Below are 26797 nucleotides of genomic sequence, written 5' to 3'. Positions count from 1 at the left end.
GGAAAGGATAAACAAATGGGACTATATCAAACTAAAAAGCTTTTGCGCAGCTAAAGACAATAAGAACAGAATAAAAAGACAAACTACACAATGGGAGAACATATTTGACAATACGTCTGATAAGGGGTTAATAACCAAAATTTATAAAGAACTTGTAAAACGTAATACCAGGAAGACAAACAATCCAATCCAAACCCCATTAAAAAAATAAAATTATTATAAAAATGGTCCAAGGAAAAAAAAAATGGGTAAAAGAAATGAATAGACACTTCTCCAAAGAGGACATACAGATGGCCAATGGGCATATGAAAAAATGCTCAACATCACTAATCATTAGAGAAATGCAAATTAAAACCACAATGAGATATTACCTCATACCAGTCAGAATGGCGCTCATCAAAAAAACAACACAGAATAAGTGCTGGCGAGGATGTGGAGAAAAGGGAACCCTCCTGCACTGCTGGTGGGAATGCATAATGGTGCAGCCACTGTGGCAAACAGTATGGAGATTCCTCAAAAAACTGAAAATCGAACTGCCTTTTGACCCAGCTATCCCACTTTTAGGAATATACCCCAAGAACACCATGGAACGGCTCCAAGAGGAGAAATGCACCTCCATGTTTGTGGCAGCATTGTTCACAATAGGGAAGATCTGGAAACAGCCCAAGTGTCCGTCAGTGTACTAGTGGATTAAAAAGCTTTGGTACATATATTCTATGGAATACTACTCAGCCATAAGAAATGATGAGATCGGATCATTTACAATAACATGGATGAACCTTGATAATATTATACGGAGTAAAATAAGTAAATCAGAAAAAACTAAGAACTATATTAATCCATACATACATTGGACATAAAAATGAGACTCAGAAACATGAACAAGAATGTGATGGCAACGGGGGTGGGAGGTTAGGGGGAGGGGGAATGGGGCGAGGAAGGAGAGAGTGGGTGTGGGAGGGGAGGAGCACAAAGAAGGTGATAGAAGGTAATTTGACTTTGGAGGAGGGGCATACAGCACAATCAAATGTCAAAATAATCTGGAAATGTTTTCTCTCAACATATGTAACCTGATTTATCAATGTCACTGTATTAAATTTAATAATAAAAAAATAAAACGTCTTCCAATATTACAAGAAAAACTAAAATAAAAATTCTGTGAAATCTGAAAAAAAAAGAATAACATAAGAATAACAGGTATATCAGAGGGAGAAGAGAGAGAAAATAGAATGGAAAACATATTCAAACAAATAATAGATGAGACCTTCCCAAGCCTGTGGAAAGAACTAAAGCCTTAAATTCAAGAATAAAACAGAACTCTGAGTTTTCTTAAACCCAACAAACCTACTCCAAGGCACATCATAATGAAATTGGCACAAACCAACAACAAATAAAAGTTCTCAAGGCAGCCAGGAAAAAAAGAATACAACATATAAAGGAAGGCCCATTAGGCCCTGGACAGTTGGCTCAGCGGTAGAGCGTCGGCCTGGTGTGCGGGGGACCCAGGTTCAATTCCCGGCCAGGACACATAGGAGAAGCACCCATTTACTTCTCCACCACCCCTCCTTCCTCTCTATCTCTCTCTTCCCTTCCCTCAGCCAAGGCTCCATTGCAGCAAAGATGGCCCGGGCGCTAGGGATGGCTCCTTGCCCTCTGCCCCAGGCACTAGAGTGGCTCTGGTCACGGCAGAGCGAAGCCCTGGAGAGGTAGAGCATCACCCTCTAGTGGACAGAGCATCGCCCCTGGTGGGCGTGCCGGGTGGATCTCGGTCAAGCGCATGCGTGAGTCTGTCTGACTGTCTCTCCCCGTTTCCAGCTTCAGAAAAATACAAAAAAAAAAAAAGGAAGGCCCATTAGATTATCATCAGATTTCTCAACAGAAACTCTACAAGCTAGAAGAGAGTGGACCCCAATATTTAAAGTCCTGAAAGAGAGGAACTTTCAGCCACGAATACTATACCCATCAAAGCTATCCTTCAAATATGAAGAAGAAATAAAAACATTCACAGATACAGAAAAGATGAGGGAATTTATCATCAGAAAACCCCCACTTCAGGAATTACTAAAGGGGCTTTTCCAACCAGATAAAAAGAATAAAACAAAACAAAACCAGAAGTAAAAGCTCCACCAAGAACACAATAAAACCAAATTTAAACTGTGAGAACAACAACAACAAAAAGGGAAAAGACGGAGATCAACAGTAGCAAAGGACGATGGAGTGCAAATGTACTCACAATATAGTGCACTACAATGAACAGGGTAGGAACCCTTTTCATTACTTAAAGGTAACAACCACCATTGAAAAAACTACCACAGAAGCACATGATTTAAAAAAGATAGCAACAGAGGAAAGATGTATGGAATACAACCAAACAACAAAAGATAGAAAAAGAAAAGAGAAGAATCAAATAAGACACAAAACTAACAGAAATCAATGTATAAAATGGCAATAGGGAACTCACAAGTGTCAATAATTACACTAAAGGTAAATGGATTAAACTCACCAATAAAAAGGCACAGAGTAGCAAAATAGATTAAAAAAGAAAATCCAACTGTATGCTGCCTACAAGAAACTCATCTAAGCAACAAGGATAAAAACAAATTCAAAGTGAAAGGCTGGAAAACAATACTCCAAGCAAATAAGCCCAAAAAAAAAGCAGGCGTAGCAATACTCTTATCTGATAATGCTGACTACAAGACAGCAAAAGTACTCAGAGACAAAAATGGTCATTTCATAATGATTAAGGGGATGCTGAATCAAGAAGACATAACAATTCTTAATATATATGCACCAAACCAAGGAGCACCAAAATATATAAGACAGCTACTTATTGACCTTAAAACAAAAATTGACAAAAATACAATCATACTTGGAGACCTCAATACACTGCTGACGGCTCTAAATCGGTCATCCAAACAGAGAATCAATAAAGATATAGTGGCCTTAAACAAAACACTAGAGCACCTGGATATGATAGACATTTACAGGACATTTCATCCCAAAGTGACAGAGTATACATTTTTCTCCAGTGTACATGGATCATTCTCAAGAATTGACCATATGTTGGGCCACAAAAACAACATCAACAAATTCAGAAAAATCGAATTTGTACCAAGCATATTTTCTGATCATAAAGCCTTGAAACTAGAATTCAACTGCAAAAAAGAGGGGAAAAAAACCCACAAAAATGTGGAAACTAAACAACATACTCTTAAAAAATGAATGGGTCAAAGAAGAAATAAGTGCAGAGATCAAAAGATATATACAGACAAATGAAAATGACAATACCACATATCAGAATCTATGGGATGCAGCAAAAGCAGTGATAAGAGGGAAGTTCATATCACTTCAGGCCTATATGAACAAACAAGAGAAAGCCCAAGTGAACCACTTAACTTCACACCTTAAGGAACTGGAAAAAGAAGAACAAAGACAACCCAAAACCAGCCGAAGAAAGGAGATAATAAAAATCAGAGCAGAAATAAATGAAATAGAGAACAGAAAAACTATAGAAAAAATTAATAGAACAAGGAACTGGTTCTTTGAAAAGATCAACAAAATTGACAAACCCTTGGCAAGACTCACCAAGGAAAAAAGAGAAAGAACTCATATAAACAAAATCCAAAATGAAAGAGGAGAAATCACCATGGACATCATAGATATACAAAGAATTATTGTAGATTACTATGAAAAACTTTATGCCACTAAATTCAACAATCTAGAAGAAATGGATACATTCCTAGAACAATACAAACTTCCTAGACTGAGTCAAGAAGAAGCAGAAAGCCTAAACAGACCAATTAGTAGTGAAGAAATAGAAAAAACTATTAAAAACCTCCCCAAATATAAAAGTCCAGGCCCAGGCGGTTATACTAGCGAATTCTATCAAACATTCAAAGAAGACTTGGTTCCTATTCTACTGAAAGTCTTCCAAAAAATTGAAGAAGAAGCAATACTTCCAAAGACATTTTATGAGGCCAACATAACTCTGATACCGAAACCAGGCAAGGACAGCACAAAAAAAGAAAACTACAGATCAATATCTCTAATGAATGCAGATGTTAAAATACTAAACAAAATACTAGCAAATCGAATACAACAACATATTAAAAAATAATACATCATGATCAAGTGGGATTCATCCCAGAATCTCAAGGATGGTTCAACATATGTAAAACGGTTAATGTAATACACCATATCAACAAAACAAAGAACAAAAACCACATGATCTTATCAATAGATGAAGAAAAGGCATTCGATAAAATACAACACAATTTTATGTTTAAGACTCTCAACAAAATGAGTATAGAAAGAAAATATCTCAACATGATAAAGGCCATATACGATAAACCATCAGCTAACATCATATTAAATGGCACAAAACTGAAGACTTTCCCCCTTAAATCAGGAACAAGACAGGGTTGTCCACTCTCTCCACTCTTATTTTATGTGGTGCTAGAGGTTCTAGCCAGAGCAATCAGACAAGACAAAGAAATAAAAGGCATCCATATCAGAAATGAAGAAGTAAAGTTATCACTTTTTGCAGATGATATGATCCTATACATAAGAAACCCCAAAGAGTCTACAAAAAGACTACTAGAAACAATAAGCCAATACAGTAAGGTCGCAGGATACAAAATTAACATACAAAAGTCCATAGCCTTTCTATATGCCAAATATGAAACATTTGAGAATGAACTCAAAAGAATAATCCCCTTCACGACTGCAACAAAAAAAATAAAATACCTAGGAATAAACATAACAAAGAATGTAAAGGACTTATATAATGAAAACTACAACCATTGTTAAGGGAAATAAAAAAAAATACAATGAGATGGAAGAATATTCCTTGTTCTTGGTTAGGAAGAATAAATATAATCAAGATGGCCATATTATCCAAAGCAATATACAAATTTAATGCTATTCCCATCAAAATTCCTATGACATTTTTTAAAGAAATGGAACAAAAAATCATCAGGTTTATATGGAACTATAAAAAACCCAAATGGCCAAAGCAATCCTAAAGAAAAATAACAAAGCTGGGGGCATTACAATACGTGATTTCAAACTATATCATAGAGCCACGCCAATCAAAACAGCATGGTATTGGCAGAAAAATAGACATTCAGACCAATGGAACAGAATAGAAAGTCCAGAAATAAAACCACATATATATGGTCAAATAATTTTTGATAAAGGGGCCAACAACACACAATGAAGAAAAGAAAGCCTCTTCAACAAATGGTGCTGGGAAAACTGGAAAGCCACATGCAAAAGAATGAAACTTGACTATAGTTTGTCCCCTTGTACTAAAATTAATTCAAAGTGGATCAAAGGGCCCTGGCCGGTTGGCTCAGCGGTAGAGCGTCGGCCTGGCGTGCGGGGGACCCGGGTTCGATTCCCGGCCAGGGCACATAGGAGAAGCGCCCATTTGCTTCTCCACCCCCCCTCCTTCCTCTCTCTTCCCCTCCCGCAGCCAAGGCTCCATTGGAGCAAAGATGGCCCGGGCACTGGGGTGGCTCCTTGGCCTCTGCCCCAGGCGCTAGAGTGGCTCTGGTCATGGCAGAGCGATGCCCTGGAGGGGCAGAGCATCGCCCCCTGGTGGGCAGAGCATTGCCCCTGGTGGGCGTGCTGGGTGGATCCCGGTTGGGCGCATGCGTGAGTCTGTCTGACTGTCTCTCCCCGTTTCCAGCTTCAGAAAAAAAAAATACAAAAAAAACCCCAAAATGGATCAACGACCTAAATATAAGACCTGAAACAATAAAGTACATTCTAAGACATAGGTTCTAAACTCATGGACCTTGGTTTTAAAGAGCATTTTATGAATGACTCAAAAGGCAAGGGAAGTAAAGGCAAAAATAAATGAATGGGACTACATCAGACTAAGAAGTTTTTGCTCAGCAAGAGAAACTGACAACAAAATAAACAGACAGCCAGCTAAATGGGCAATGATATTTTCAAACAACAGCTCAGATAAGGGCCTAATATCCAAAATATACAAAGAACTCATAAAACTCAACAACAAACAAACAAATAATCCAATAAAAAAATGGGAATAGAACATGAACAGACACTTTTCTCAGGAAGAAATATAAATGGCCAACAGATATATGTAAAGATGCTCATCTTCATTAGTTATTAGAGAAATGCAGTTCAAAACTGCAATGAGATATCACCTAACACCTGTTAGATTAGCTATTATTAACAAGACAGGTAATAACAAATGTTGGAGAGGCTGTGGAGAAAAAGGAACCCTCATTCACTGTTGGTGGGAATGTAAAGTAGTACAACCATTATGGAAGAAAGTATGGTGGTTCCTCAAAAAACTAAAAATAGAACTACCTTATGACCCAGCAATCCCTCTACTGGGTATATACCCCAAAAACTCAGAAACATTGATACGTAAAGACACATACAGCCCCATGTTCATTGCAGCATTGTTCACAGTGGCCAAGACATGGAAACAACCAAAAAAACCCTTCAATAGAAGACTGGATAAAGAAGATGTGGCACATATACACTATGAAATACTACTCAGCCATAAGAAATGATGACATCGGATCATTTACAACAAAATGGTGGGATCTTAATAACATTATACTAAGTGAAATAAGTAAATCAGAAAAAACCAAGAACTGCATTATTCCATACGTAGGTGGGACATAAAATCGAGACTAAGAGACATTGATAAGAGTGTGGTGGTTACGGGGGGGGGGGTGTGGAGGGAGAGGAAAAGAAGGAGGGGGAGGGGCACAACGAAAACTAGATAGAAGGTGACGGAGGACAATCTGACTTTGGGTGATGTGTATGCAACATAATTGATTGACAAGATAACCTGGACATGTTTTCTTTGAACATATGTACCCTGATTTATTAATGTCACCCTAGTAAAATTAATTTTAAAAAGGGGGGGGGGAAGAGGAACCAAAGAGGTCCACACCAAGATACTTCATACAGTAATGCCTTGGTTTCCGTTGACTTCAGTTATCATCGGCTTTGATTTTTGTCCATTTTTTGTGCAAAAAATTTGTCTCGGTTTTTGTTGGTTGCCTCAGATTTCTTCGGCATGCCCACATGACTTCACTGCTAATTTTGTGAAAACAGAGGACAACTCACGCGTTCTCCTGCTCAGTGTGGTGTTTCTCATTGTGTGAGCATCACCCCACTCGTCTAACCAAACAATTCCATTGCTTTCCAGTGTTTTTGTGCTTTTTTTTTCTCTCTCTTTTTTTTTTTCCTGAAGCTGGAAATGGGAAGAGACAGTCAGACAGACTCCCGCATGCACCCGACCGGGATCCACCCGGCACGCCCACCAGGGGCAACGCTCTGCCCACCAGGGGGCAATGCTCTGCCCCTCCAGGCATCGCTCTGCCCCGACCAGAGCCACTCTAGTGCCTGGGGCAGAGGCCAAGGAGCCATCCCCAGCGCCCAGGCCATCTTTGCTCCAATGGAGCCTTGGCTGGGGGGAGGTGAAGAGAGAGACAGAGAGGAAGGAGGGGGGGTGGAGAAGCAAATGGGCGCCTCTCCTATGTGCCCTGGCCGGGAATCGAACCTGGGTCCCCCGCACGCCAGGCCGACGCTCTACCGCTGAGCCAACCTGCCAGGGCCTGTGCTTTTTTTATTGATTGAGAGTTACTACAATTTCATGTAAGTGATTATTGCGTATACAGTGTTTGGTGTAATGTGTTTGAGCTTCTCAGTTTCAAAATATACATAACACACATAAGATAAAATCACATGTGCTCAAATCTCATTGTCCCTGTTAAGTGTTTCCCTTGCTAATAAGTTAACCCTTCCCTTTTAGCTCCATCATGGGACCAAAGAAAATTTCCAGAACCAGCAGCCCTTAGAAGAAGAAGGCTAGGAACACGATTGAGTTGAAGAAGGAAATCGTTGAAAAATACTCTATGAGAGTGGCTTCAAGATTGCTGAAATCGGCCGCATGTACGGGAAGTCACCATCCACGATAAGTTCCATTGTGGTGAAAAAGGAAGCAATGAAGCAGCCTAATGTAGCAAAAGGCATGAATGTACTAATGAAACAGATCACAAATAATTGGAGATGTTGAACAGTTATTATTAATTTGGATCAATCAAAAACAGTTAGATGGCTATTCTGTTTTGGGGGCCATCATATGTGAAAAGGCCAGACTGTTGTATGCCAATCTCATTAAGAAAATGCCTGGAAAAAAAAAGAAAATTCCTGGGATGAGTGCTAGTGTACTTAGTGATTTTAAGGCCAGCAGAGGCTGGTTCGAAAAATTCAAGAGGTGCATTGGCATACAGTGTTACTAGGCACAGTGAGGGTGCGAGTTCAGACAAGTCTGGGGCCAAAAAGTTTGTGTCCAAATTCAAAGATTACATAGAGGCTGAAGGATTCATCCCCCAACAGGTCTTCAACTGTGATGAAACTGGCCTTTTTTGGAAGAAAATGCCAAAGAGGATGTTCATCACACAGGAGGAAAAGAAACTACCAGGACATAAGCCTATGAAAGATAGGCTAACTCTTTTGTTGTGTGGTGATTGTAAAGTGAAGCCCTTACTGGTGTGCCATTCAGAAACTCCTAGAGTATTTAGCAGAAACTATGTGATTAAAAGTAAATTGTGTGTGATGTGGAGGGCAAACAAGAAAGCATGGGTCACGAGGCCAATTTTCATTGAGTGGATGAGAGAAATGTTTGGCCCAAGTGTGAAAAATACCTCCAGGATAATCAGTTGCCCCTCAAATGCCTCCTGGTAATGGACAATGCTCCTGCACATCCTCCAGGTGTGGAAGACACATTGTTGGAGGCATTCAGTTTTATCACAGTGAAGTTCTTGCCCCCTCATACCACACTACTCATCAGCCCATGAACCAGAATGTCATTTCAAATTTCTAAAAACTGTATGCAAAAGCAATGTTGCAAAGGTGCTTTGAGATGACATCAGATACAGAACTGTCCTTAAGAGAGTTCTGGAAAAAACATTTCAACATTCCCAACTGCATTAGCCTCAGAGATAAGGCTTGGCAAGGAGTGACATCCAGGAAGATGAATTCTGCCTGGGAGAAATTATGGCCAGGATGTGTGCATGAGAGAGATTTTGAAGGGTTTGAGCCTTCCCCTGATGACCCTACACATGTGGTGCAGTCCATTGTTGATTTGGGGAAGTCCATGGGTTTAGAGGTGAGTGGTGAGGATGTGGAAGAGCTGGTGGATGACCACAGTGAAGAACTCATCACTGAAGAGCTGCAAGACCTTCACCTAGAAGTGCAGCAGACGGCAGGTGAAGAAGTTGCTTCAGATGAGGAGGAAGAGACAGGGGAGAATGTGCCTTCTTCAGAGATTAAGGACATCTTTGAATGTGGAGTAAGGTATAGCGGTTTGTGGAGAAAAATCACCCAGACAAAGCTGTTGCAGGCCGTGTCTGCAACTTGTTTGATGACAATGTATTGCCTCATTTCAAGAAAATCTTAAAAAGATGGCAGAAACAGACCTCTTTGGACAGCTTTCTTGTGTAACATGGGTCCACTGACTCTGAAGCTGGTCCTTGTACCAAAATACCAGAAAAGGAAATAACCTCAGATAGTACCTTGATACCTAAGGTCCTTATAGAGAAGGATTCCCCTTCCAAACAGTAATATCTGTACCTCTCTCTCCCCTCCTCACCATCTTCCATCACCAAGAAGAGTCTTCAGAAAGGAAAATGCCATGCTAGAAGTTCACTTATTCTTTACATTAGTCTTTTATATTTGTTTTATACTAATTATTGTTTTTAGTTTTAATAAAGTGACCAACCATCCTCCTTTAGGGAGGACAGCCCTTCTTTTGTAAGTTCCATCCTTCCTTGAAAAGTGTCCTCCTACACGTCCTCCTTTTTGATATTGGAAGACTAATCTGTAAATGTCCGTGTTCGATCGATGTAGTCTATCCATTGCATGTGATGTGACGTATTTGTATTTGGCATGATGATTTGTCAAGGATCAGTACAGTGCAATGAGCTGCGATTATGAGACGCATGCACTCCGCACGGGAGACCTTGAGAGAGCGAACGATATACCAAGCGCACAAATGGCTTTGTGTACTTCTTACAGAAACATGACACAGCACATAGGACATTGTAGATTCACGATTATTTTTTTCTTAGTGAATATTCAATCATAGACAAGTAAGCACAATTCACATTTTATTAATTCACTATCTATTTAATAATTTCCAAATACGTATAATTTTATTTACAAGTATTTTCTCTAAATTTAAGTTTTAAAGTGGAAATCTAACCTCAAACCATATCTACTAATAATGCATTTTGATTAAATAGTTGCATAAAACAGACGTTTTTTAATTAGAAAATGATAAATACACCCAAATATCACTCCAAATTAGTGGTTTTGTTTGATACTTAGTTTTAATAAATGAGTACTTTTTTCTTACAATTATTAAAAATTAACAGGCATGTAAGTATAATTACAATATAAAAGATTACAAATGTTTTTATTATACATTTATCATATTATAGTGTGTTACTGTTGCAATGAATAAAATGTTTCTTTTATTTACGATATTGTTTTCTTCAATTTATTTTTGTCCTCCTTTTCATTGTAAAAATGTTGGTCACCTTAGTATTAAACACTTCATTTATTCTCTATAAAATGTGTCTTTTGTATGTATTTTGGGGTATCTAGAACAAATTAATTGGATTTACATTGATTCATATGGAAATAATTGCCTCAGTTTTCCTCTGTTTCGGATTTTGCCAATTGTTTTCCGAAGAATTATCTACGAAAACCGAGGCATCACTGTAATTAAAATGCAAAAGGTTAAAGACAAAGAGAATCTTAAAACCTGTAAGAGAAAGACAGTTACCTTCAAGGGAGCTCCTATATAACTGCCAGCTGATTTCTTAACAGAAACATTTCAGGCCAGATGGGACTGGCATAAAATATTGAAAGTGCAGAAAGCAAGGACCTACAACCAAGACTACCTTACTGAGCAAGATTATCATTTAAAATTAAAGGAGAAATTAAAAGCTTCCCAGACACGAAAAAACTAAAGCACTTTATTATCACCAAACCAGTATTATAAGAAATTGTAAAGGGTCTGCTCTAAGAAGAAAAAAAAGAAAATTAAGAACAAAGGAACATAGCCCTGGCCAGATAGCTAGGTTGGTTAGAGCACTGTCCAATACACAAAGGTTGTGGGTTTGATCCCTGCTCAGTGCACAAACAGAACTAGACTGATGCTTCTGTCTTTCTCTCTCTTTTTATCACTCTAAAAATCAATAAGCAATTTTTTTAAAAAAATGAGGAAGATAATTAAGAGAATAAAATGGCAATAATTGCATACCTATCAATAATCACTTTAAATATAAATGGCTTCAATGCTCCAATCAAAAGACATAAGATAGCTGAATGGAAAAGAAAGCAAGATGCATATAGATGCTGTCTAAAAAGAGACCCACCTCAGAACAAAAGATACACGCAGACTAAAAATAAAAGGATGGGGAAAATATTTCATTAAGTGGAAATAAAAAAAAAACCTAGGGTAGTAATACTTATATCTGACAAAATAAACTTTAAAATAAAAACTATACTAAGATATAAAGAAGGAAATTACATAATGATAAAAGGAGCAATCTAACAATAAGATATACCACTTGTAAACATTTATGTACTCCATGTAGAAGCAGCTAAATATGTAAAGCAAATTTTGATGGACATAAATGGAGAGATCAACAGAGATACAGTCATAGCAAAGGATTTTAACACCCCATTGACATCAATGGATAGATCTTCCAGAGAGAAAATCAACAAGGAAATGGTGGCCTTAATTGTCACATTAGATCAACTGGATTTAATTGATATCTTTAGAGCATGTCATCCCAAAGCAGCAGAATATACATTCTTTTCAAGTTTGCATGGAACATTTTCTAGGATAGACCACATGTTAGGACACAAAACAAGTCTCAGTACATATAAGAATATTGAAATTATATCAAGCATCTTCTCTGACCACAGTGATATAAAATAAAAAATCAATCAAACAGAAAATAAAAAAAAGCACACAAACATATGTAGGCTAAATAATGTGTTACTAAATAATGAATGGGTTAACAATGAGATCAAGGAAGAAATCAAAGGATACCTTGAAACAAATGAAAATGAGAACACAACCACCCAAAATCTATGGGACACAGCAAAAGCAGTCCTAAGAGGAAAATTCATAACATTACAGATCTATCCCCAAAACAAGAAAAATCTCAAATGAAAAAATCTAACTTTACATTTAAAGAAACTAAAAAAATAACAAACACAGCCCAAAGTGAATAGAAGGAAGGTAATAATAAAGATCAGAGCAGAAATAAACAAAATAAAATCTTTAAAAAACTACAAAAAAATCAATGAAACCAAGAGCTGGTTCTTTGAAAAGATAAACAAGATTGACAAACCTCTAAACAGACTCATCAAGAAAAATGTCAGAGGACTCAAGTAAATAAAATCAGAAAAGAAAGAGGGGAAGTAGCAACTGACACCAAAGATATATAAAGGATAGTAAGAAAATATTATGAACAACTATATGCTAACAAACTGCACAATCTGGATGAAATGGATAAGTTTCTAGAAACATGATTTTCTAAAACTGAATCATGAAGAATCAGAAAATCTGGGCAGACAGATTATAACTAGTGAAATTGAAGCAGTAATCAAAAAATGCCCAATAAACAAAAGTCCTAGACTGGATGGCTGCACAGATGTTTTACCAAACTTTCAAAGAATAGCAAAAAAAAAAAAAAAAAAAAAAAAGAATAGCTATCCTTCTCAAACTATTCCAAAAATTCAAGAGGAAGGAAAACTCCAAAGCTCATTTTATGAGACCAACATTATCCTAATTCTAAAACCAAATAAAGACACTGCAAAGAAAGAAAATTATAGTCCAATATCCCTGGTGAACATAGATGCTCAACCCCTCAAGAAAATATCAGCTAACCAGATCCAGCAATACATTAAAAAGATCATACACCATGATCAAGTGGCATTTATTCCGTGGATGCAAGGTTGGCACAATATCCACAAATCAATAAACATGATACGTCACATAAAAATGAAGGCTAACGCCTTGGCTGGTTGGCTCAGTAGCAGATCATCAGTCTGGTGTGTGGAAGTCCTGGGTTCAATTCCCAGTCAGGGCACACAAGAGAAATGACCATCTACTTCTCCTTTCTCTCTCTCTCTTCCTCTCTCAACCCACCCCCAGCCACAGCCATGGCTCAAATGGTTTGAGCAAGTTGGCCCTGGGCACTGAGGATGGCTTGTTGGCATCATCTCAGGTGCTAAAATGGCTTGGTTACAGATCAATGGAGCAGCGGGCACAGATGAGCAGAGCATTGTCTGGTAGGGAGCTTGCCGGGTGGATCCTAATCAGGGTACATGCAGGAGTCTGTCTCTGCCTTCCCACCTCTCACTTAAAAAAAATTAAGGATAAAAACCACATGATCATATCAATAAATGCAGTAAAAGCTTTTGATAAAATCCAGTACCCAATTATGATAAAAACTCTCAGCAAAGTGGTAATAGAGGGAACATATCTCAATGTAATAAAGGTCATATATGAAAAATCCACAGCCAACATCATACTTAATGGGCAAAAACCATAAGTGTTTCCCTTAAGATCAGGAATAAGACAGGGATGCCTACTATCACCATGTTTATTCAACACAGTACTAGAAGTCCTAGCCACAGCATCAGACAAGAAGAAGTAAAAGGTATTCAAATTGCAAAGGAATAAGTAAAATTGTCATTATTTGCAGATGACACAATATTGTATATAGAGAACCCTAAAGATTTTACCCAAAAACTACTAGAACTAATAAATGAATTCAGTAAAGTGGCTGGATACAAAATAAATATCCAGAAATCATTTGCAATTTTTACACCAATAATGAACTATCAGAAAGAGAAACTAAAATAACAATCCCATTCACAATTGTTTCAAAAGGAATAAAATACCTCACCTCATCTATGGTGGCATAGTGGATAGAGTGTAGACCTGGAACACTCAAGTCTCTGATTTGAAACCCTGGGCTTTCCCAGTCAAGGCACACATGACAAGCAACAAGAAAGCAATGGACAACTAAAATGATGCAACTATGAGTCAATGCTCCTCAATTCCTCCACCCCTCTTCTCTCTCTGTAAAATAAATAAATAATATCTTTGTAAAAAAAAAAGAATAAAATACCTTGTATTAAATTAACTAGGGATATAAAGGACATGTACTAGGAAAATTATAAGACATTGAAGAAAGAAATTTAAGAAGATATAAATAAATGGAAGCATATACCTTGTTCATGGATGGGAAGAATTAACATTATTAAAATATCCATATTACCCTAAGCAATCTATAGATTCAATACAATTCCTATCAAGATACCAATGGTGCATTTCACAGAACTACAACAAATATTCAAAAAATGCATGTGGAACCACAACAGACCCCAAAGAGCCACAGCAATCTTTCTAAGAAGAAGAAAGTTGGAGGAATCACACTACCCGATATCAAGCTATACTATAAGGTCACAGTAATCAAAATAGTATGGCACTGCCATAAAAACAGACACTGAAAGAGAATAGAAAGCCCAGAAATAAAACCATGCCCATATAGTCAATTAATATTTGACAAAGGAGGCAAAAACATATAATGGGGTAAAGATAGTCCAGTCAATAAATAGTATGAGAAAAATTGGTCAGATAATTGCAAATAAAAGAAAATGAAACTAGAGTACCTTCTTATTTCATACACAAGAATAAACTCAAAATGGATTAAAGACTTAAATGTTAGACTCGAAACCATAAAAATCTTGGCCTGACCAGGTGGTGGTGCAGTGGATACAGCGTCAGACTAGGACGCAGAGAATCCAGGTTCAAAACCCCAAGGTTGCTGGCTTGAGCGTGGGCTCATGTGGCTTGAGCACGGGGTTACTGGCTTGAGCATGGGATCATAGACATGACCTCATGGTCACTGGCTTGAGCTCAAAGGTCATTGGCTTGAAACCTAAGGTCACTGGGTTGAGCAAGGGGTCACTCGCTCTGCTGTAGACCCCTCACCACCACCACTCAAGGCACATATGAGAAAGCAATCAATGAACAACTAAGGTGATGCAGCGAAAGAAAGATGTTTCTCATCTCTCTCCCTTCCTGTCTATCTGTCCCTGTGTGTCCTTCTCTCTGCCTCTGTCACACACAAAAAAACAAACCCATAAAAATCCTAGGTGAAAATATAGGCAGTATAAGATTATACATTTCTGATAGCAATAGTTTTCTGATGTATCACCTCAGGCAAGGGAAACAAAACAAATAAATAAATGGGACTTCATCAAACTAAAAAGTTTTTGCACAGGAAAGGAATCCATCAACAAAATGAAAACAAAACCCACTGAATGGAAGAACATGTTCATCAGCAATACATCTGATAAGAGGTTAATATCCAAAATTTATAAAGAACTTTTAAAACATACACACACAAAAACCAATCGATCCATTTACAAAATGGACCAAGGACTTGAATAGACACTTCTCCAAAGAGGACACACAGATGGCCAATAGACATATGAAAAGTTGCTCAAGCTTACTAAATATCAGAGATGCAAATTAAAACTATAATGAGATATCACTTCATACCTGTCAGAATGGCATCATCAATAAATCAACAAATAAGTGTTGGCGAGGGAAAAGGGACCCCTTGTCACCATTGCTGGGAATGAACATTGGAGCAGCCACTGTGGAAAGCAGTATGGCATTACCTCAAAATTAAAAATGAAACTGCCTTCTGACTCAGCAATTCCATTTCTAGGAATTTATCCGAAGGAGCCCAAAACACTAAATTGAAAGAATTACATGCACTCCTATGTTCACTGCAGCATTATTTACAGTAACCAAGATTTGGAAGCAGCCCAAGTGCTTATCAATAGATGAGAGATAAAAATGTTGTGGTAAGAGACATTGATAAGAGTGTGGTGGTTATGGGGGGAGGGGGGAAAGGGAGAAGGAAAGGGGGAGGGGGAGGGGCACAAAGAAAACTAGATAGAAGGTGACAGAGGACAACCTGACTTTGGGTGATGGGTATGCAACATAATTGAACGACAAGATAACCTGGACTTGTTATCTTTGAATATATGTAACCTGATTTATTGATGTCACCCCATTAAAAAAATAAAATTATTTAAAAAAAAATTTTTGGAGTGACGTCACGGAAATGGCGCCATGAGAAGCGCGTCCGACAGCTCTCCCCTAAATCACAACAAATTTATCAATTAGAAACAGAAAAATTTATCCTCGGAGCATTCCGGAGTTCCACACAAACTGAAAGCAAAAGGACTGTTATCACTTGAATCTGAGAGACGAGGGTGTGGAGGAAGCTACCACAGCGACACTCATTCAAGCCGCCAGGGAGTGCGCCTGCGGTGAGTCAGCCCATATACTTGGGAACCGCAAGCCACCGCGAGCGGCCGACCGCGAGCTGCCCCGAGCCCCCGCGAACCCCCGCGAACCGCCACCGCAAGCGGCCGCCACGAGCCGCCGCGCGCGCGCCCGGTCCGGTTGAGCACCGCTGACGTTCCCAGCGGCCCGCACACTGTGAGTGGGGGTCGCCGGCCACCAGTGCCCGGAGTGCCCCATTCGCGCGCGTGCCTTGGGCATTCCACGCGCCCAGGGTGCCCTACTGGCCCGCACACCCAGGGGGCTCCATTATCCTGCGCCTGGTGCAGTCCAGCCGCCAGCGGCGGGGCGAGCGGGAGAGGCTTGGGAGATTCTCTCCATGGGCGGGGCACCTCACCCAGCCATTCAAGCTAACAATCAAGCGTTGGGGGAGGGGCGCGCAGAGGCAGCCTAAAACACCTTCAGAAACACAGCTGCGACCCAATCACTGAAATTAGCTTAACCCATAAAATCTGCGCACCCTCGGTTCTAATTGATAAGATCTCTCTCAGTTCAGCGATCCAAGACAAGAGGCGTGATATTTTTTAGTGCCTCTCGCTAAAGGGGCGGGGGCAACTTCTGATTGATAGAGCCTCCATATTCAGGTATAAACGCTAACAAGAAGGACTTGGCAGATAATAAGGTCTATACTACACTAGTCGTAAGCAGAGACTAGTGCCTCTTCTTCCCTGCAAAAACAGGCTACAAAGTGTGGAAAGCCTGGGTTGAGAGGTCCAACTAAATGATAGGCGCTGAACAGTCACCTTGACAACAATTGACTCCCACCCCCGCCTGATTACACTGGAGGCCCTGACTCTCAGAGCCTTTCCCAAAGCCTTGCACTGAGTGGGGATAGAGTGGGGATTTCCCAGCTCTTTGAGCCTCTTACTCCCCAGGCAGAAGCAGTTGCAGCCTTATAGCTGGATCACCAGGCTGCTAATTCAGAAAGGGGGGACTAGGAGAGAGAATCCAGGAAAGCAAACTCTCTCATCCTTGGACCCTGCAAACGCCAACAAGCCTTTACTTCCAGCAAGACTAAAGCCAATTATATGACATTGCCATAGAATCCCATCAACTGCAAATCCCTACCTAAGAGTGACACAGGGGCAGAGCCTGGGGTACAGAGTCACCGACTAGGAAGAGGGAGAGAAAAGAAAAAGGAAGAAGTTAACCTCTCAAAATCAAGAAAAACCCACAGACTTTACAACTTGATCCACTAATTTTTTGTTGTTGTTGTTGTTGTTGTTTGTTTCTTCTATCTTTTTGCCTTTATTTCCTCCACCTCGCTCCTTCTATTCTCTGCCCATCTTATGCTTCCCCTTTCTTGAACTACACTACCCATGAGTGTTGCATTTTATTTTTCTTCTTCATCCTCACCCTCCTTTAAGGCTATACTCCAAAACACTTAACTCTCACTCTCTCCTCTTTTGTTTTTTTTTGTCTTGCTTTATTTTGTTTTTTTCTCCTCCTATTTTATTTCTTCCTTTGTTTTTCTCTTTTTCTTATTTTTTCCTTTCTATTCGTTTTTTCTTTTCTCATTTTACTTTCCTCCCATATAATCCTCAATCACGACCAAATTAGTTAATTTGGGACTCAAGGCTTTTTTTTGGCTTTATTTCTCTTTTTTGCTTTTGTTTTTATTTTTTTTTCTCTTGTTTGTTTATTTTTGTTGCATTTTGGGTCCTCCCAACCCAAGGTCTCCATTGTATTTAGTCTTCGCTCCACTTAATACAACAGATTTTTACTTATTATTTTTATTTTTTCTTCTTTATTATTCTTTTTTGGTCCTTTTTTCTGATTCCCTCTTATCCCTCTCATTATATCTCTTAGTTGACCATCACTTACAAGCAAATCATCTTATGCTTGTCTAAGATTTTCTTCCTTTTTTTTTTTTTTTTTGCATTTAATAGGTCCCTACTCCCTTTTTTTGCCCCTTGAACTGTTCACCCCAAATCAGGCCCTCCATTATAGGCACGATATTTCCCTGAGGAGGGGAGAGGAGGGAAAGAGAAGAGAGAAAAAAAGGGGGAAATACTAAATTATTACTGTTTTTTTTTGTGGGGTGTTTTACCCTTTTTTTTTTTTTCTTCTTACTCTTTATTAATTCTAATTAGTGCTATCAATAAGACCACCCTCAGATGCCGATAAGAAAGAGGAAATCGAATATTATGGATACAAAAGAAAGAGAGGTAACACAAATAGATGTGGAAAAATCTATGGAGAAAAGACTTAACATATTGGAAGCCTTGGAGCTAAATGACAGAGAATTTAAAATAGAAATCTTAAAAATACTCAGAGATATACAAGAAAACACAGAAAGGCAATATAGGGAGATCAGAAAACAACTCAATGAACACAAAGAATATATTACCAAGGAAATTGAAACTATAAAAACAAATCAAACAGAAATGAAAAACTCAATTCACGAGCTGAAAAACGAGGTAACAAGCTTAGCTAACAGAACAGCCCAGATTGAAGATAGGATTAGTGAAATAGAAGACAAACAACTTGAGGCACAACAGAGAGAAGAAGAAAGAGACTCAAAAATAATAAAAAACGAGAAAGCCCTACAGGAATTGTCTGACTCCATCAGAAAGAATAACATAAGAATAATAGGTATATCAGAGGGAGAAGAGAAAGAAAATGGAATGGAGAATATACTCAAACAAATAATAGACGAGAACTTCCCAAGCCTGTGGAAGGAACTAAAGCCTCAAATTCAAGAAGCAAACAGAACACCAAGTTTTCTTAACCCCAACAAACCCACTCCAAGGCACATCATAATAAAGATGACACAAACCAATGACAAAGAAAAAATTCTCAAGGCAGCCAGGGAAAAGAAGAGTACAACATATAAAGGAAGGCCTATTAGATTATCATCAGATTTCTCAGCAGAAACTCTACAAGCTAGAAGAGAGTGGACCCCAATATTTAAAGCCCTGAAAGAGAGGAACTTTCAGCCAAGAATACTATACCCATCAAAGCTATCCTTCAAGTATGAAGGAGATATAAAAACATTCACAAATACAGAAAAGATGAGAGAATTTATCAACAGAAAGCCCCCACTCCAGGAAATACTAAGGGGGGTTTTCCAACCAGATTCAAAGAACAAAAGAAAACAACACCACAAGTAACAGCTCCACCAAGAACACAATAAAACCAAACTTAAACTGTGACAACAAAGGAAAAAAAGGGGGGAGAGGATGGAGATTAACAGTAGCAAAGGATGATGAAGTGCAGAAATACTTATAAGATAGGGTACTACAATGAATATGGTAGGTACCCTTTTCATTACTTAATGGTAACCACCCTTAAAAAAACCACCACAAAAACACTTGACTTAAAAAAGGTAGCAACAGAGGAAAGAAGTATGGAACACAAACAAACAAAAACAAATGATAGAAAAACAAAAGAGAAGAATCAAACTAGATACAAAACTAACAGAAAGCAATTTATAAAATGGCAGTAGGGAACCCACAAGTGTCAATAATTACACTAAATGTAAATGGATTAAACTTACCAATAAAAAGACACAGAGTAGCAGAATGGATTAAAAAAGAAAATCCAACTATATGCTGCCTACAAGAAACACATCTAAGCAACAAGGATAAAAACAAATTCAAAGTGAAAGGCTGGAAAACAATACTCCAAGCAAACAACACCCAAAAAAAAGCAGGCGTAGCAATACTCATATCTAATAATGCTGACTACAAGACAGAAAAAGTACTCAGAGACAAAAATGGTCATTTCATAATGATTAAGGGGAAGTTGAATCAAGAAGACATAACAATCCTTAATATATATGCACCAAACCAAGGAGCACCAAAATATATAAGACAGCTACTTATTGACCTTAAAACAAAAACTAACAAAAATACAATCATACTTGGAGACCTCAATACACCGCTGACGGCTCTAGATCGGTCATCCAAACAGAGAATCAATAAAGATATAGTGGCCTTAAACGAAATACTAGAACACCTGGATATGATAGACATCTACAGGACACTTCATCCCAAAGCGACAGAGTATACATTTTTCTCTAGTGTACATGGAACATTCTCAAGAATTGACCATATGTTGGGCCACAAAGACAATATCAGCAAATTTAGAAAAATTGAAATTGTACCAAGCATATTTTCTGATCATAAAGCCTTGAAACTAGAATTCAACTGCAAAAAAGAGGGGGGAAAACCCACAAAAATGTGGAAACTAAACAACATACTTCTAAAAAATGAATGGGTCAAAGAAGAAATAAGTGCAGAAATCAAAAGATATATACAGACAAATGAAAATGAAAATACGACATATCAGAATCTCTGGGATGCAGCAAAAGCAGTAATAAGAGGAAAGTTCATATCACTTCAGGCCTATATGAACAAACAAGAGAGAGCCGAAGTAAACCACTTAACTTCACACCTTAAGGAACTAGAAAAAGAAGAACAAAGACAACCCAAAACCAGCCGAAGAAAGGAGATAATAAAAATCAGAGCAGAAATAAATGAAATAGAGAACAGAAAAACTATAGAAAAAATCAATAAAACAAGGAGCTGGTTCTTTGAAAAGATCAACAAAATTGACAAACCCTTGGCAAGACTCACCAAGGAAAAAAGACACAGGACTCAAATAAACAAAATCCAAAATGAAAGAGGAGAGATCACCACAGACAACATAGAAATACAAAGAATTATTGTAGAATACTATGAAAAATTATATGCCACCAAATACAACAATCTAGAAGAAATGGATAAATTCCTAGAACAATACAACCTTCCTAGACTGAGTCATGAAGAAGCAGAAAGCCTAAACAGACCAATCAGCAGGGAGGAAATAGAAAAAACTATTAAAAATCTCCCCAAAAATAAAAGTCCAGGCCCAGACGGTTATACTAGTGAATTCTATCAAACATTCAAAGAAGACTTGGTTCCTATTCTACTCAAAGTCTTCCAAAAAATTGAAGAAGAAGCAATACTTCCAAACACATTTTATGAGGCCAACATAACCCTCATACCAAAACCTGGCAAGGATGGCACAAAGAAAGAAAACTACAGACCAATATCTCTAATGAATACAGATGCTAAAATACTAAACAAAATACTGGCAAACCGAATACAACAACATATTAAAAAAATAATACATCATGATCAAGTGGGATTCATCCCAGAATCTCAAGGATGGTTCAACATACGCAAAACGGTTAACGTAATACACCATATCAACAAAACAAAGAACAAAAACCACATGATCTTATCAATAGATGCAGAAAAGGCTTTTGATAAAATACAACACAATTTTATGTTTAAGACTCTCAACAAAATGGGTATAGAAGGAAAATATCTCAACATGATAAAGGCCATATATGATAAACCATCAGCCAACATCCTATTAAACGGCATAAAACTGAGGACTTTCTACCTTAAATCAGGAACAAGACAGGGTTGTCCACTCTCTCCACTCTTATTCAACGTGGTGCTAGAAGTTCTGGCCAGAGCAATCAGACAAGACAAAGAAATAAAAGGCATCCATATCGGAAAAGAAGAAGTAAAGCTATCACTTTTTGCTGATGATATGATCCTATACATCGAAAACCCGAAGGACTCCACAAAAAGATTATTAGAAACAATAAACCAATACAGTAAGGTCGCAGGATACAAAATTAACATACAAAAGTCCATAGCCTTTCTATATGCCAACAATGAAATATTAGAAAACGAACTCAAAAAAATAATCCCCTTCTCGATTGCAACAAAAAAAATAAAATACCTAGGAATAAACATAACAAAGAACGTAAAGGACCTATATAATGAAAATTACAAAGCATTGTTAAGGGAAATTGAAAAAGATACAATGAGATGGAAAAATATTCCTTGTTCCTGGATAGGAAGAATAAATATAATCAAAATGGCCATATTACCCAAAGCAATATACAAATTTAATGCAATTCCCATCAAAATCCCTATGAGATTTTTTAAAGAAATGGAACAAAAAATCATCAGATTTATATGGAACTATAAAAAACCCCGAATAGCCAAAACAATCCTAAGGAAAAAGAATGAAGCTGGGGGCATTACAATACCTGACTTTAAACTATATTATAGGGCCATGACAATCAAAACAGCATGGTATTGGCAAAAAAATAGACACTCAGACCAATGGAACAGAATAGAAAGCCCAGAAATAAAACCACATATATATGGTCAAATAATCTTTGATAAAGGGGCCAACAACACACAATGGAGAAAAGAAAGCCTCTTCAACAAATGGTGTTGGGAAAACTGGAAAGCCACATGCAAAAGAATGAAACTCGACTACAGCCTGTCCCCGTGTACTAAAATTAATTCAAAATGGATCAAAGACCTAAATATAAGACCTGAAACAATAAAGTACATAGAAGAAGACATAGGTACTAAAATCATGGACCTGGGTTTTAAAGAACATTTTATGAACTTGACTCCAATGGCAAGAGAAGTGAAGGCAAAGATAAATGAATGGGACTACATCAGAATTAAAAGTTTTTGCTCAGCAAGAGAAACTGATATCAAAATAAACAGACAGCCAACTATATGGGAACTGATATTTTCAAACGACAGCTCAGATAAGGGCCTAATATCCAAAATTTACAAAGAACTCATAAAACTCAACAACAAACAAACAAACAATCCAATAAAAAAATGGGAAGAGGACATGAACAGACACTTCTCCCAGGAAGAGATACAAATGGCCAACAGATATATGAAAAGATGCTCAGCTTCATTAGTTATTAGAGAAATGCAAATCAAAACTACAATGAGATACCACCTCACTCCTGTTAGATTAGCTATTATCAACAAGATGGGTAATAGCAAATGTTGGAGAGGCTGTGGAGAAAAAGGAACCCTCATTCACTGTTGGTGGGACTGTAAAGTAGTACAACCATTATGGAGGAAAGTATGGTGGTTCCTCAAAAAACTGCAAATAGAACTACCTTATGACCCAGCAATCCCTCTACTGGGTATATACCCCAAAACCTCAGAAACATTGATACGTGAAGACACATGTAGCCCCATGTTCATTGCAGCACTGTTCACAGTGGCCAAGACATGGAAACAACCAAAAAGCCCTTCAATAGAAGACTGGATAAAGAAGATGTGGCACATATACACTATGGAATACTACTCAGCCATAAGAAATGATGACATCAGATCATTTACAGCAAAATGGTGGGATCTTGATAACATTATAAGGAGTGAAATAAGCAAATCAGAAAAAAACAAGAACTACATGATTCCATACATTGGTGGAACATAAAAATGAGACTAAGAGACATGGACAAGAGTGTGGTGGTTACCAAGGGTGGGGGGGGAGGGAGGACATGGGAGGGAGGGAGGGAGAGAGTTAGGGGGAGGGGGAGGGGCACAGAGAACTAGATAGAGGGTGACGGAGGACAATCTGACTTTGGGCGAGGGGTTTGCAACATAATTTGATGACAAAATAACCTAGACATGTTTTCTTTGAATATATGTACCCTGATTTATTAATGTCATCCCATTACCATTAATAAAAATTTATTTAAAAAAATAAAAATAAAAAAAATAAATAAATAAAAAATAAAAAAAAATTTTTTTTTAATGTTGTGGTACATTTAAACGATGGAATACTACTCAGCCGTTGAATAATTAAAAAAAAAGGAACTCTTACCTTTTGTGACAGCATGAGAGCATTAAGGTAAGTGAAATAAGCCAGTCAGAGAAAGACAAATGTCATGTGATTTCATTCATATGTGGAATCCAGTGAACAAAATAACAAGCAAAATAGAGACTGAGAGAGCAGGCTGACAGCTGTCAGGGGATGGGAAGGTGGAGGAATTGAGAGAAGAGAAACAGAAAAAACTCATGGACACGAACAACAGTGTGGTGATTGCTGGGGGGAGGTGGATGAGGGTGTAGGGGGGACAAACAGGATGAAAGGAGACTTGACGTGGTGTGGTAAGCATACAATACAGTGTACACATGATGTGCTGCAGAATTGTGTACCTCAAATCTGTATAATTGTGTTAACTAGTGTCACCCAATAAATTCAATTTAAAAAAGCAAATGAGTTGGCCCTGGCCAGTTGACTCAGCAGTGGAGCGTCGGCCTGGCGTGCGGGGGACCCGGGTTCGATTCCCGGCCAGGGCACATAGGAGAAGTGCCCATTTGCTTCTCCACCCCCCCTCCTTCCTCTCTGTCTCTCTCTTCCCCTCCCGCAGCCGAGGCTCCATTGGAGCAAAGATGGCCCGGGCGCTGGGGATGGCTCCTTGGCCTCTGCCCCAGGCGCTAGAGTGGCTCTGGTCGCGGAGGAGCTACGCCCCGGAGGGGCGGAGCGTCGCCCCCTGGTGGGCAGAGCGTTGCCCCTGGTGGGGCGCATGTGGGAGTCTCTCTGACTGTCTCTTCCCATTTCCAGCCTCAGAAAGATAGAAAAAAAAAAAAAAAAGCAAATGAGTTGATGACTCCCAACCAGTTAAAAAAAAAGAACCCACTCTTTTGGAAAGAGTGCAGCAGATCTTGGTAACAAATCCCTCCTGAAATGCAACCCAACATAGGGAAGAAGGAAGTATATGACTTTCAAACCTTGCTATACCTTAATAGCAGATTCACAGAGTGGTCATGATCTCACATTCAGGATCTCAGAGGAAAAAGCTTAGAAGTGATTGTCAATCTGCACCACTATTATGATCCTATTTCTTTACCAATTAAAGTCACCCACTGCACAGCATCTTGCTGGTTAGAAAACTCACCTATTTCCATTTCTATGAAAGCTGCTTCATCTGGTAGGGCTCGAGGGATCACTCCAGGGTCACTGAAGCTGGTCCTCAACAGTGTAGCCATGGAGAAAAGGAAGAGCATTGCAGCAAACACAGGGATGGCAGGTGACAGCTGGACAGCCAGGTAGCGGCATCTGAGAAAGCAGGCAATTGGACATTTAGTTACGCCTACCCTACACTGACCACAAATCATTACCAGGATGTCAATCCGTCACAAAAAACAGATAGACAAAAACCAAAAAACAGTACCTTGAAGGCAGGGACCATCCTTTTTATCTTGCTTGAATTACCCAAAACTCCTAACATGTGATTCTGTACATAGTGGGAGCTCAACAAATAATTGGTGCCACCTATAACACATACAGAAGACAGTCTCAAGGGATCCTCCTACCCCCTAGCGCAGCTCCTCCTGTCAGCCTTCTGGGAGTCACATTTCCTCTGTGCTTCAGGAAAGTCTCACAGATGTTAAGGTCAGGAAAGCAACCAAGCCTGGACTTGTTGCTCTCACTCTGGGAACATCTCGAGTGTTTCATACTCACCCACATGGCAGTAAGCCTAAACTCCAGAGCCGAAAGGAAAGATGTGGACTAGTCAGGGAGTGAGGTCCAGTGTCCAACGCAGAGTATCCCCAGCATGCTTCAAGGCCAGTTAAAAGCTCCAGGATTGCTGACTAACTTTGCAACACCATTCTTTTTTTTTTATAAATTTTTATTAATTTTAATGGGTGACATCAATAAATCACAGTATATATGTTCAAAGAAAACATCTCCAGGTTATCTTGTCATTCAATCATGTTGCATACCCATCACCCAAAGTCAGATTGCAACACCCATTCTTCTTGTCTCCTCAATTAGCTCAGCTACTAGGTGATTAGTGACCATAAGGAAATAAGAGAATTGGACCCCCTGACCATCCCTTCCCAACATCATGTTTGCTTCCCCTCTTTCTTCATAATTAACTTGGAAAGCCCTAACTCTTCCTCTCTGGATATTTCAACCCTACTCATCTGTCAGGTCCCAGAGAAATCAATGCCATCATTGTATCATCAAAACCACACTTTACTGAGCACGCACCACATGCCAGAAACTGCACTAAGCCCTTTATCTGCATTATCTCATTCAACTCTCACACCAAATCTATAAGGTAGAATCCATTATACCCATTTGATAGATGAAGAATCTGGGATCTAGAGAGGTCTTGCCTCCTCCAAAAGGCTTATCTTAAGCTGCACTAACCTCTCCCTTCTCTGTGTCTGTTGTCCTCACTGCCAGAGCCTTGCATTGTTTCGTAGATGTTTTTACTCTATTGACTTCATCTCCCCCAAATGGACTTCATAGGAGGAAGAACCTTGTCTGTTTGAAGCATGAAAGCTTGAATTTGAATTCTGGTTTGACCAGCTCCTAGCTGGGTGATTTGGTTAACTCCAGTCTCCTTCTCTGTGAAATGAGGATAATAATAATACCTCATGGTCTCATGGCACAGATCAAATGCATGAATCCAAGTGCTTAGAACTGCACTTGACACACAGTAAATGCTAAGCAAGTGTCAGCTATTAACATTATTATCTT

The 26797-nt window shown here is 38.7% G+C and overlaps 1 protein-coding gene across 1 annotated transcript in view; it reads right to left on the bottom strand.

The window, feature by feature from the left end:
- Positions 1-26797, bottom strand: part of ZDHHC9 (zinc finger DHHC-type palmitoyltransferase 9) — a 72871-nt gene that overhangs the window by 31435 nt on the left and 14639 nt on the right. Inside the window, exon 3 of the mRNA XM_066248868.1 lies at positions 25203-25363. Coding sequence (XP_066104965.1) covers positions 25203-25363 — 161 coding nt within the window. The remainder of the gene's footprint in view (positions 1-25202; positions 25364-26797) is intronic.

This window comes from Saccopteryx bilineata, chromosome X (genome assembly GCF_036850765.1).
Source record: "Saccopteryx bilineata isolate mSacBil1 chromosome X, mSacBil1_pri_phased_curated, whole genome shotgun sequence".
Lineage (NCBI taxonomy): Eukaryota > Metazoa > Chordata > Mammalia > Chiroptera > Emballonuridae > Saccopteryx > Saccopteryx bilineata.
The sequence above is the reverse complement of the archived record's forward strand: the minus strand, read 5'-3'. Positions and strand labels throughout refer to the sequence as shown.